A 13,575-nucleotide genomic window follows, 5' to 3' on the forward strand; every position below is an offset into this window, starting at 1 on the left:
ATCCATCTATTTATTTAAAGTATTAGTGCAGTTAACATAGATGTACTTTGATATTTGATGCTATCTATTATCTTAAACTCAAATAAAGAAATTAATGGTTAACTTGAATAACTAAAATATTCAATGAACTGTCTTTATTTCAACACTTACTTCAACTTCAGCTCTAACATTGTTTGGAGCAAGTTGTTGGAGTCAGATAACGATCAATCAGAGTGAAGAAACAGTTTCCTGACAAATGAAACAGCAAAAAACAGAGACGTAGAGAAGTTTAGAAACAGAAAACAGTCCTTCATAGGTCACTGAAGAGAGCAGCAGGTAGGAACTGAAAACACTTTTATTCCATAAAAACATAAGAACACTGCAAAACTATTTAAAATATGCATTTCACTTACTGTATCTGCTACAATAAATTAGACTACTGGATATAATGATGTGGAACCAATTATATGGACGATTTGTCCTCAGTTTTTGAGTTTCTTCTGTAGAGACAGTTCACTGTCAGACTGATTTTGTGTTAATCTTTCACATTAATAACAGCTAATCTGTGATTTGCGTTTGATTGTCAAGTGAAAACCTCATCCCTACAAAATGTCTCTGGAAAATAAGAAACAAACACTTTATGATTAGTTTATGTTCATGAAATCTTTAGTGAAATATGTATTTCTCTTTATTTCGTGTTATAGTTTGTTTGTTCAGGAAAATGCTCATTGATCAACAGAAAGAAGAAAAAACGTAAATGGGTCCCAGCTAACCTTAATCAGATGTTGAAAAAGCCACACTAAAATAGAATACAATTATATAATATATAGAATTATATTATATTATATTATAATTATAGACTGCAATTACAACAATTATCTTCTAACTTATTATTTTCAGTATGCCTTATGTTTTCTTTAATCCTACAAATATCAAAACAAGGAAATAAACAAGGTTTTAACATAACATAACATCCACAAAATAATCAGCATGTGCCGACAGTTTTTGGAACAAGGTAAAATCTTTAATGTCACTGTAAAACACTGATGAAGAACATATAGAGCTATGGAGACCAAAAACAGGCTGCATCAAAATTGTGACACCATTAGAAATGTAGGACCAAAATGTTCTCTATGTAAGCCACGTTTACAAACCAACCACAACACAGCAGGAAGTGTCTATAGCCGCCATATTGGACATGCCCATAGAAGTGAACACGGACATATCACATCGTGTCTATTGGTAAAAAAACGGCAAACAATCGGACATCCCTCCAAACTGTTATTGTTTGTGACTGATACAGATTAATTTAGATCTTATTAGACCAATCTTTAGGCCCAATACACTGTTTCATTTTGGGCTATCTGAGAGGAAAGTTGACAATCATGAGAGAAACAGAGAGAGAGAATCTTCAGTCATCAATCAGAAACAGCGGTCCCAGATCGCACTGTGAAACACCATTGATGGCTGATGGCTGAGCTTTGGGGACCAAAGTCAACCTGAGGCAAAATTTAGTACCAAATTCTTACAAGGTGACAGCTAAAATCCACAACTTGAAATGACACTGAGTGGCACTACATTTTTGAATGGAAAGTTTAGTAACAAAAACACATGAGGGTTTACTGTTTTAAGGTTTTTCAATGCTTAGAAGTAGCAAACTACTTCCACCATAGTGCAACAATTCACCATGCATTCATTGCACATCTGACAGCCTCAAATTGATATGGAACAGCCTAACAGAATTTATTAGACCCGTCTCGCACAGTGTGACGTACAATAAATTGTTGTTGTCGCTCAGTCTAAAAGGAGCCTTTGCACTGTTTGACATGAGCCTGTAGACTAATGATTCACAAATCAAATAAATTTATATGGACAAAGTGATGGTTCCAGTAAATTCTGTGATTTTAAACCCACCATGAAAAGGTGAAATTGAAGCTACGGGTTTATATTGTAGACCAAGGTGATTTTTTATATATTTTAAAAGTTATCAGAGGGTTTTATTGTCCACGTCCTTTCCACAGGTTTGGGATGGCCATTGATATGAAAACCCCTCCATGTGAAAATGGAGGCAGGGTGAGTGTTTCAGAGATTGAATTGGGACTGAGACTTATTTGTTGTCTTTCCTCCATTTGTCCAGAGCTATCATGATGGCCCTGCCCTTCCTGTCCTACGTCACCCTCTGTATCATCGGATCTACCACCACCATCTTCGCACTGCCGCCGACTGAGCCGCCACTGATCCACGACCATCCCTTTGTGGCCATATGGAATGCCCCCACTGACCAGTGTCAACTGCTCGACATCCCACTGGACACGGCAGCCTTCCAGGCTGTGACTACCCCTGCTGCGGTGTCTGGGCAGTTCCTAACCATCTTCTACGAAGACCGCCTCGGCCTGTACCCTAAGGTCGACATCAGCAAACGCAAGCGCTACAGAGGCGGAGTACCCCAAAATGGGAACCTGACGGAGCATCTGGCCAAGGCCCGTGGTCAAATTCATCACTTCATCTCCCAGGATTCCTCTCCTGGGCTGGCTGTCATCGACTGGGAGTCCTGGCGCCCCCTATGGGACCAGAACTGGGGATCTAAACGTATTTATCAGAAGTTGTCGATCACTCACGCCCTGCAGATAGCCCCGTTTTTATCATCAAAGAAAGTTTCAAACCTGGCAAAAAACCAGTTCCAGCAGGCCGGCCAGCGCTTCATGGAGAAGACCATCAGCCTTGGCATCGGAGAACGTCCAAGTCGCCGCTGGGGCTTCTATCTGTTCCCTGATTGCTTCAACTATGGCTGGGACAAGCCTGGCTATACGGGGAAGTGCTCCACCAAGACCCAGAAGCAGAACAACCAGATGGTGTGGCTGTGGGAGCGAAGTACCGCCCTCTTCCCCTCCATCTACCTCCACCAGACCTTGAGGAACTCCCCCAAGGCCATGCTCTACGTCCGCAACCGTGTCCAGGAGGCGCTGAGGGTTGCCATGTTGCCTAAACGTCTATACACAATGCCTGTCTACGTCTACTCCAGGCCACTGTACCGGGACCAGACCGAGAAGTTCCTGAGCCAGGTGAGCCAGTTTAGTTACTTAAGAGTAGCTTAAGATGCTTTTTCACTAACCTTAGGTTAGTAATACAGTTGGTATTGGGCACTGGTTGAAGATTCTTCAATGCTGATGCTTGGATACCTGGAAAACAAACAATAAACGTTGGCTCGGCTTGGTTGCTACAGAGAGACGGCTGTCAATAAACATAACACCAGACCTATAATTGCTGTAAATTCAGAGGCCTGGGTAGGATGTTATGAGTAATCTTGATAAATGTCTCCGATTTCAGCAAAAAGAAAAAGAAAAATCATACATGATGATTATTGTTTGTACAATTATTATTATATTTATTAAGAAATACAATGACCATTTATGGTTATTATCTGTAAATCAACAATATGTTAATGAAGATAACATATCATATTTGCAATGTATTTTGCCTAAAATAGTACCTAACAATTGTCCCAGCCAGGGTTCCCTATTGCTGACTGGGCAAAAAATACACAGAAATATACTGTCTAAGTAAGAAGTGTGTTATATCTGTATCTGTCTCTTGTATGGGATTCCAGCCCGAAAGAACACTTCCTGCTCCCAGCTGCATCACTATGTGACACTAAACTCATTTTGACAAAAAAAAGGAAAAGACATTGGTGATTAAATCGATTATCTGTAACAGCAAGTTTGTTGTCTCTATATGTTGACTTTCACAGAGACTTTATTAAAACAAATGAAACTAATATAAAAAAATATTAGTAGGAGTATTCTATTAAACCTCCTGTGTGGTTTGTCCTCCGTCAGGCTGACTTGGTGAGCACCATAGGAGAGTCTGCAGCTCTGGGGGCTTCAGGGGTCGTAATGTGGGGAGGAACCAAAGACTACAACAACAAGGTAACTCACTGGTTGGACTGGTCATTACAGGATTGTTTTCCCAAGTCTTTCCAAATATTAACAAGCCAATATGTAGGCTAACACAACTATGCTGCAAGAGATTTTAGTCTTTTCAGAATATTCCCTCTTTCTGTTTTCTCTGCCAATGTTTTGAGCTGCAGTGGAGGGAGAGTCAGACAAATGTTGTGTATAAGAGAGAGAGAGAAGCTGGAAATAATCACACAGACTTGAAGACTTTTTTATGTGTAATACTCTTCACAGGTCTGAAAACAGTAACCAAGATGACTTATATTAAGAATAAATTTGCCTTTGTTTCCTCTTTTAGGAGGAACTGACAGCTATAACAACACAGCATTAGTTATCTCAACTGACAAAAGTCATTTGACTTTTCTGTTCTTGTATTAATTCTTATTTGATGTATTCTGTTATTTTTGTAGCACAATCTAACAGAAAAAAAAGAAGAAAAAAACATATATATATATATACACGGTACAGTTTTGTATTTATGGAGAAGGTTGTAGTCATGCTAGTGGCAGTTGCAACATCAGCCTGTCTGCTGATCAGCTGGTCACCCACCACTTTGGTCCAGACGGAACATTTCACATTTCAATATGTGACAAAAAATATTTCAGTCTCTTCTCTAGGTCTTGTTTTCTATATCGTCTATCGTGTAGGATTTAGCTTGCTTGCTTTTTTTGGAATTGTTTCGGCATAAAACATTTTTAGGCATTTCTTTGCAATGAAACTGCGAGAGAAAGTGAAAATTGCAAAAGTAGTTGCAATATTATTATTTTTTGTATAATTCAAAGGCACCTTGTGAAAAAAAATCACACTGTTTGGACAGGGTACATTTGAAATGTTTGCAATGCACATGTCTGCATGGTCTGCATTTTTACAACTAGAAAATAGGAAGTGATTTTGGAGACATGACACTCAGTGTTTTGTGCAGGAAACCTGCAGAAAAGCTGCAGTGACTGGACAAAATTGCAAGGTCACAAGGATTGGTTGAATTTGTGTTAATTGCAAAAAGGGGATTGTGGAAATTTTTTGTTGTTTAATTGTTGCTTACTTTTGCGTCCTGGAGGGACTGGAGAGTGATTAATCATTTTCTGACACATTAATTTTTCTAATGTTAACCAACTGGACCCTTCAAAGCCGATAAGAAGGACCTTTTATTCTTCCTAAAACATTTACCAAAGAGTCTACTCAAACCCACGTTCCTCCCTCTAGGGCTGCTGTTTTTCGGTTTCTCTGGGTTTCGTTGAGTAACCTGACATCCCACCTTCAAACCCCAATTAAACATCGCCAAACGTGACGGCCAGCCGCCATTGCCTCTGCGCCAGTTTTGTGTGCAAGGGGGCAAGGGCGCTTGCATTCAGGAAGGAAATTTACGACTTCTGGCCAAATACTGGCCAACTAAACCCGTCAATTCAGAATTCTGGCGGCTGAGAGGAAGGTACGTTGGCCATTGGTCGCCCCTTCGCCGCAAAGACATGGAACCGCCTGGGGCTCGAAAAAACAAAAAAACTTTCACCTGGTCAATGCTAACGGCAGGGGAGCTGTCAACCCAGACTCTGCCCACCCAAAAACCCAACAAAATTTCCAAAAAACCACTGGGTTTAAATTTTGTCCCAATTGCGGCCCCTGCTGGAAAACAAAAAATTTAAATTTACAAAAGTAAAAAAAACTAAACTGTTCTTAATTTTGAAAATTGATGAGCCAAATCTTCTGGGTTTTTATTTTAAAAAACAGGAAAAATGTAAAATGGAAAAAAATTATTATTTTAAAAAATCAGGAACACAAATGTGATTATTTTTGAAACTTGAAAACTTAAAAATCGTTACTTATAAAATGCTTTTTCGCAAAATTTTTTTGCATTTTTTTGGTTCATGACAACATAATTAGACACTGAAAACCCGAACGGCCAAAGGAACTTGAGGAAAAAGTTTAATAAAAAATCAGGATTATAAGTAAAAAGAAGAAAAAACAAAACAAGTAAATAAATTCCCAAAGCAAGTTTTTGACAAGACTTTTTTAAAGATTGTTGTTTCAAGAAAACCTAACTCAATACAAATGAAGGGTTTTAAAACATGTGGGATTTCTCGCGGATTGTGGATGTGTAATACTTGTATTGATCGTGGGTATAAATTATCATCTTATTTGTGGGATTATAGGCAGGAAATTTAGAATTTTGGAACAGTTTCATGATGTGGGTAAAAAAAAAAATCATACTGCAATTATTTGGACAGTTACTGCAACTGTGATATGATTCATAATTAGTGTGGGAATGATCATTTTTGCATAACAAATTTAATTTTCACTGAAAAAACAATTAAAATCATGATGATGTGACATTTGTTGGGGTCAAACAAACATGTTTTATTAAATCTGGAGAACAATATTCGTAGACCAGAGCATCTTTTCAGAACTGCAGCACTTTTGTTGTTGTTTTCTCACACATTTTACATTTGCACTTTGGATCACACTCAGAGGACTTCACAAACCCAGCCTCAATATGACCACAAACCACAGCACTAACTGTGTCAGGGGAAAAAGGTGACAGAAACATGCAGGTCGCAGAGGCAGAGCAGATGCTCTGACGCTTTCTGCACTTCATTCCCAAAATGATTTGTAGGCCTGTATAAATGACTCACCTCGCGTTGCCTTGAATTCCTGAAGACTTTTTTTCTCTCCTGCCAATGCCTCCATGTGAACCCAGAATGAATCCAAAACACGCTCTCCAGACTCACGCAACTATAATCCAAGACTCATTTATCCAGTCATATGCTCCATACTTCCAACAAAGATTGCTAATGATTTGTGTCAGAAAGCCCTGGAGGCAAACCAGTAGACTACACACACCTGTGGTAACAACAGCGTACCACGCACATCAGCGCAGATGGCAGGGGAAAAAACACAAACAGTGGAGGAGATAACGTGGCCATGGCCTGAGAGAAGCCCAATGACGTCTGTGAGTTTAGGACACGCCCCTCCTCCTTTTTGATCACATAACAGTAAATAAACCTCATTTTTAATGTATTATTATTAAAATGTATTATTCTCAAGCGCTTTTACCTAAATGTTTTTTAAAAAATATTTCTTATTATTATTGTGCTTTCACTATTTCTATTTATCTATTTATTTTGTATTCTTTTATTTTAATCTCCTCCTTCTTTATTATGCTTTTTATAATTCTATTATTTAAAATTTTAAGTTTGTTGTTTTAACTCTGAGCTTTCTTGTTTTTTACTGTTGAATCTACCTGTGTATAAAACGTGCTTTAACTGCCTTGCCTTTATCAAAATGAATTGATTTTCTCCCAGCTCCCTTTGTTAGACTTGTTAATAAAACCCAACTGAATACCAGTGGATAGTAAGTGAGTTTGAACAGGTTGATGTTGATCTGTGATGCAATCAGCCAAGCTGGTTCTTCATGTGATTTATCACTCTGATGATGAAACCTGGTAGATTTCCTTCGGCTCAGCCTGGAACACATCAGGACATCCCAATAAAAAACACCTCAGGCCTACAAATCATTCTCCTCTGACAAGTTTCCACAAGTGTTCTGCCTGTAATTGAAGCTCCTGCAACCGCTTATTTAAAGAGGAGCTATTTAGACTCACAGAGGAGAGCAAGGTTAGTGTTTATGACTAACAGGTAATAGTTTAGCAACTCACCGAGTGTGCAGTTTGGACAGCAGGAAGTTGGACCCCCAGAGCAGGTTGGTGCTTTTTAATGACGTCTCATTTGGGTTCAAAGGTTTATAACATAAACATTACTGGGGTCGAGTTCACAGCTGTGACATTGTTTCTACCTTGAAAATAAAGCGACAGCAGTGTTATTTAATTTATTAACTCAGAATTTAACTAGCAGAAATCATAAAACTGTCAGGCTGTAACCTGCCTCGAGATAAGAATACTGTACTTACACATCAGATCCTGTGACCTCGTAAAGATACTGAGGCTAACACTGTGTAGTGTGTGTAAAACTATCAGTCAATGTTTTTAAAAGTGAGTATGGTGTTTGCAATGTCACTGTGTCTTATAAGTCAGTGTAAGCAAAAAATAACATGTCTGGAAATTAACATACATACAAACGTAATTGAATCTGGTAAGGTTTGAGACAGAGACAGACTAAGTGATAGGCTCAAGTTCGATGAAAAAATACATGTACTTGTCCGTCTGAAGATCTGGAAACAATTTATTGATCTCTAATTATTCGATATTTCTATTTAATGCTTTACTAATGTGCTACAATGTCGTAAAGTTGTTGAGTTCAAATGTCTTCATTTGGGGGCTTCTCCAAGCAAATATTGACATGTGTGACTGTTAGTGATTAAATCAGCATATATTTCTCTATGCCACCAACTTGCCATCCCATGTTTATTATTTAAATTCAAGTATAGATTTAAATAATAAACATAAAAATAAAAGATTTTGGGTAGCTGAGTACCAATGATTTTTTGGCCGATTTGAATCACCCATTGCACAGTCCTCCTGTCCTGGGCTGTACGCATCCCATGCCAGTTTGTGATCTTTCAGCCACGATGCTTCCTATAGTTTCCTTAAGAAATAGTAGTAATTTCTCAGCTTTCTTAACCAGTGAGGAAATGTGCACCACCTCAGCTCCACTGATGTGTGTGTCTTTGCTTCTTTTCTCCTAAAATCAACAATCCTTGTTTTTGCTGACATAGTAGGTTGTTTTCTGTGCACCACTCTGCAAGATTATATATTTCCTCCCAATATGAATCGCATGTTTGAAATGCAACTGACGACAGTGGTGTCATCTGCACATTTCACAACTGAGTTGTCTTCATGCCCGGAGGATGCAGTCATAGGTGTACAACGTAAACAGGAGGGGGCTGAGCACATACCCCTGATGGGCTCTGGTGTTGAGCACTCGAGTGGAGTAAATCTGTTCTAATGAATATTTTTATATTAACAATGGTTCATGTGATTCTGGGTAACATAAAGGGTGTCACTCCTACACAGAATTCTCTCAATTTTATTTGAGTTTTCTGCCTTTCACCACACAGAATCTCTTCTGGAGCTCTTAAAGCTTAATAGGCCCACAGTCTCAGTAAGTGAGTGAGCGTGGCTGCCATGAACTGAGAGCAAGAAATACTGAAGCTGCTGATGTTTCATACCTCAACAATTACTGAGTCAGCCCTTAGTCTTTGTCTAATAAAAACACATAAATCTTCCATGAAGTCAGGACATGTGGTGCTGTATCACTGCTGTTATATGCAAAACTTTCCAACTCCATGTTTTAACTTGAACAGAAGTGTTCTGCTGAGCTGGAAAAAAAGAAATATGTGGTGGTTAACTAAGTGTGTTATGGACCAAATATTAGGCTACTTTGGGGAATTTGAAAACTGGTGGGAAATTGAGCAGTGAAACTGAGAAAATGTAGTAAAAGGTAACCAGACAAAACTAACAACTGAATACGTCAATACTATTGGTCATTAGCCTAAATAAAGATCCCCTCTACTCAAAAATGTTTTTTTTCTCAGTAGCTAAAATAAAATAAAATAAAATAAAATAAAATAATTCAGTATATCAGTATATACATGTGCATCTTTTGAATTTACTTGTGGTGGAATGTAAACAGCAGCAACAAGACAGTGATGATAATATGGTTTCATCTTCACATGAAAAGAAACAGTGTCCATCCACTGACTGCATTTGAGCACAGAGCATTATTGATGTAAACTCAGAGTCCACCCGTCGAGGGTTTGATCCAAGATGTTGATGATGGAGCAGGTCTCTATAGAGATGTGGGCACATCTGCTTGGCCAGCCTGAATCCTATTTCATCCGACATTAGGCAGGAGCAGCCTTAAGTAAAAGCTGGGCAAGCATGGCTCCTATTCGACTCTCTTCCCTTTCTTCTTCTTGTGGTGGGCTGGTCAGGTCTGGTCAGTCTGACTGGCTTGATCATCTCAAAGTCCAACAAAAAATACATATTAAAACAAAAATGTAGAATGTTTGGAGGAGCAATCACTTGCTGCATATACATGTACAGTTGTTGCCACGGTGATGCCAAAATGCAACATTTAAATGTACATTTGTAAAAATACACCTAAACCTGCGGCTGTCCTTATTTGCTGCGACTTTGAACAGAGACCAGTTTATTGTTCTGTTTCTTGTTGTTGAACAAGGTAAGCTGCATAACAGGTGTGAGGTCATTGTCCTCTCTATATCGTTAGCCTGAATGCTAATGCTACAACCCCGCACATCTGAGAAGATGAGAAGACATCAAGAACTCTTCTAATTGTTCTTACATATGTTTCTATTTCCTCAGATTACCATTTCAAAATGAACCAAGTCAAACTGATCGATGACAAACATCATTTCTTCTCCATCTTCATCACAATGTTGGCCCTGCCGTGCTCTCTCCAGGCCTTACCGAGGACAGACCCTCCCATCCATCCTGGCCACCCCTTCCTGTTCATGTGGAACGCCCCGACCGAGCTGTGCGATATCCGCTTCGGCATGCCACTTGACCTCTCCTACTTCCACTTTGTCAGCAGCACTCTGAAGACAGCAACCGACCAGAGCATCTCCATATTCTACACTGACCGCTTCGGTATCTTCCCCTATGTGGACGAAGACACTGGCGAGATGTACGACGAGGGCCTGCCACAGCTCATAGACCTGCAAGAACACCATGACCTGGCTAAGCAAGACATTGAGTACTACATCCCTGACGACCAGCAGGGCCTTGCTGTGCTTGACTTTGAGGAGTGGAGGCCACAGTGGGTTCGAAATTGGGGAAGCAAGGACATCTATCGACAGATTTCTATCGAAACAGTCAAGAAGAGGAATGTGTCGTTGTCCGATGACGAGGCAGAGGAAAGGGCAAAGATCGTGTTCGAACGTGCAGCCAAGAGGTATTTTCTCCGATCTATCCGCACTGGGAAGAAGCTGAGGCCCAACAGACTCTGGGGTTACTACCTGTACCCCGACTGCTACAACTACGACTACAACCAGGACATGGCTGGTTATACTGGAGAGTGTCCTGCCATCGAAAACAACAGGAACGATGAACTCCTGTGGCTCTGGACAGAGTCCACAGCGCTCTATCCGTCCATTTACCTGGAGCTGGTGCTCAGAGACTCCCAGCAGGCAAAGCTGTTCGTCCGGCATCGCATCCAGGAGGCCATCAGGGTGTCAATGCTCCCAAACAGCTCCTACTCTATTCCCATCTACGCCTACATCCGTCCGGTGTACAAGGACAGCATCGATGACTACATGTCAGAGGTCAGACACACCAGAGATTGCTCAACATGCTCCTTTTTGTCACTTTGTTATATACTATGCATATGAATGTCAAATACTAATCTTATTGGATGGCATGTGTCTGATACAAGGTGAAGCAACAGTACTGGTGCTTTAGTCTCTGTTAGATGTTATCTGACTAGAGAAACTAACATGGTTTAACTGACTACACACACGTGGAGCCAGCTCTGCCAATACATACACACACATCATGCACTGTGTATAGGGCACCAAGTGCAGACAGGGTCATTAATCATAATGGTCATAATGTGATATACAGAGCGCAGGGTCATTTATGGTGGCACTAGCGTACTCTTCTGCAGGACAGAGGGCAGGGCTCAGCACTCACACACACAGACAGCATAGCAGATAGGCCGCGGTACAGTCAGTGAAGGTGATTGCTTGCTTGAGTTGACGTTAACTCAAGTACAAAGTAGAAAAAGTAGAAAAGGGATATTTCAACCTGCTTGGTTGGCAGTTGTTGTTAAACCGCAGTGCGCTTCTTAATCTAATGATAAATAAAGCTCTCTGTATGTAGTCTGTTAGTTAGTTTACCATGAATCTTAGAGTACAGGAGGAATACATGTCCAGTGTGTAACATTTAGGAAGATCAGTTGGCAGAAATGATGTTTTCATTAGTGTATAATCATCTGAAAATGAGAATCGTTATGTTACCTTCAAGGAAGTGAGCCTTTTATATATAAGCTGCGGGTTGCCTTCCATGGAGTCTGCAATGTTGATCCGCCATGTTTCTACAGTAGCCCAGAACGGACAAACCAAACCACTGGCTCTAGAAAGGGCTGTTCATGTTGCAATCTCCAACTATGCCACTAAATGCCACTCAATCCTACGCACTGGAACTCTATGATCTTAAATTGCCATTATTGTTTAAATAGTAGGGATTTTTACTTGTGTTCTTGAGTTTCTTTTGATTTTAACAAGCTTATTTTACTATTGAACTTCAATGGGGAGTTTTTCAGTTTTTCAGTCAACACAACTGTGTGGAAGGCCATTTCCTGCTCTTCTCTGATGTCGCTCTGTATGTTTTTTTTTGTTCTTTTTTGCAGTTTGATCTGGTGAACACCATCGGAGAAGCTGCTGCACTCGGTGCCGCCGGCGTAGTTTCTTGGGGTGACATGAACGTCACCGACACAGAGGTAGAAAGTGACTTGACTCTAGGGGTTATTCCTCGGTTTGCAACTTCACTGCACAGCCACTAACTGACTTAACCGTCCCAAAATCCTGTAGGACTCCTGCTTAGATGCTCGACACCACCTGGAGCGGGTCATGAACCCATACATCCTGAATGTCTCCACAGCAACACAACTCTGCAGCGAGGCACTATGTCAGCGCCAAGGTCGCTGTGTGAGGAAGCACTGGGAGGAAGACGTCTACCTCCACCTCGACCCCATGCGTTACCGGATCCAGCAGCAGCGCCGCGGTGGCCCACTGACTGTGAGTGGTAGCCTCTCCCAGGATGACATCAACTGGTTTGACCGCAACTTCGACTGCATGTGCTACAGCGAGGAGCCGTGCAGATCGGTCCTAACGGTCAACGCCATCAATGAGGCTTTTATCACCACGAGGGATCAAGCTGCTGACAGGCCCCGTCCCCTCCTGGCGGTGATAATGCTACTGTGTCTGAAGTCTGCTGTGATGTAAATATAAATGAATAACACAAAACTGATACCTGTGATACAGAGCATGTGGTTGCAGGCAGTTAAAAGACAATTCCACTGTTCACTGTTCACCTTGTTTTTTTCTTGTTATTTCTGACTGTTTTTACCTGTGTTTTTATTAAAGATATTATAAATTCAGTTTAGCCAAATCTCTCACTCACAATTTTATTCACATTTGTTTCAGAATATGCATGTGAGCACAATACTAAAATAAGGTTTAAAATGTATTATTATTATAATTATTATTATTGTCATTGTTATTATTATTATTATTATTAAGGTCTTAATATAAGATTTTGGTATGACACCATAAGAAAAACACATTTTCAAATTTCCATCAAACACATTTGCAATTTATTAAATTACAGCTATTCAACCAAACAATCTCAATTCAAGGACCACTAACTAACTTGTTCCAGAGCTTTTTAGAAAGTTTGGGACAGAGATTCATAATCCCCAGAAAGTGAATCCTAATGATTTTGGTGATCTGACCACAAGGTTGATATTTTTAGTTAGGGTTGAAAAGTCTTGACTACTACTACTGGATAAAATGTCATATACAAAAGGAGTTAGTCATATTAGACCAGAAAGTTATATTTTTGAATATTATATTGAATATTTTTAAAATCCTCATGACTTTCTATCATTCTGTTCCTTATTTGGCTCAATTATAGCAGAAAATGCCCCCTTCTAATAATAATAATAATAATAGT

At 39.9% G+C, this 13,575-nt stretch overlaps 2 protein-coding genes across 2 annotated transcripts; both read left to right on the top strand.

The window, feature by feature from the left end:
• Positions 1–279: 279 nt before the first annotated feature.
• Positions 280–3,905, top strand: LOC118331041 (hyaluronidase PH-20-like; the record flags this gene model as incomplete). The annotated part of the gene is given in 3 exon segments (XM_035665804.1): positions 280–315; positions 2,117–3,041; positions 3,816–3,905. Coding segments are annotated over 2 exon segments (1,008 nt in total), but the record flags the coding sequence as incomplete, so codon positions are not given.
• Positions 3,906–10,220: 6,315 nt separating this feature from the next.
• LOC118331042 (hyaluronidase PH-20-like) lies at positions 10,221–12,963 on the top strand. Its single transcript, XM_035665805.1, has 3 exons — positions 10,221–11,165; positions 12,251–12,340; positions 12,432–12,963. Exons 1-3 carry the CDS (start codon positions 10,221–10,223, stop codon positions 12,843–12,845), a joined length of 1,449 nt encoding a protein of 482 aa, XP_035521698.1. The 3' UTR covers positions 12,846–12,963.
• The last annotated feature ends 612 nt before the right edge of the window (positions 12,964–13,575 follow it).

This window comes from Morone saxatilis, unplaced genomic scaffold (genome assembly GCF_004916995.1).
Source record: "Morone saxatilis isolate NCDOM2014 unplaced genomic scaffold, NCSU_SB_2.0 Contig2, whole genome shotgun sequence".
NCBI lineage: Eukaryota > Metazoa > Chordata > Actinopteri > Moronidae > Morone > Morone saxatilis.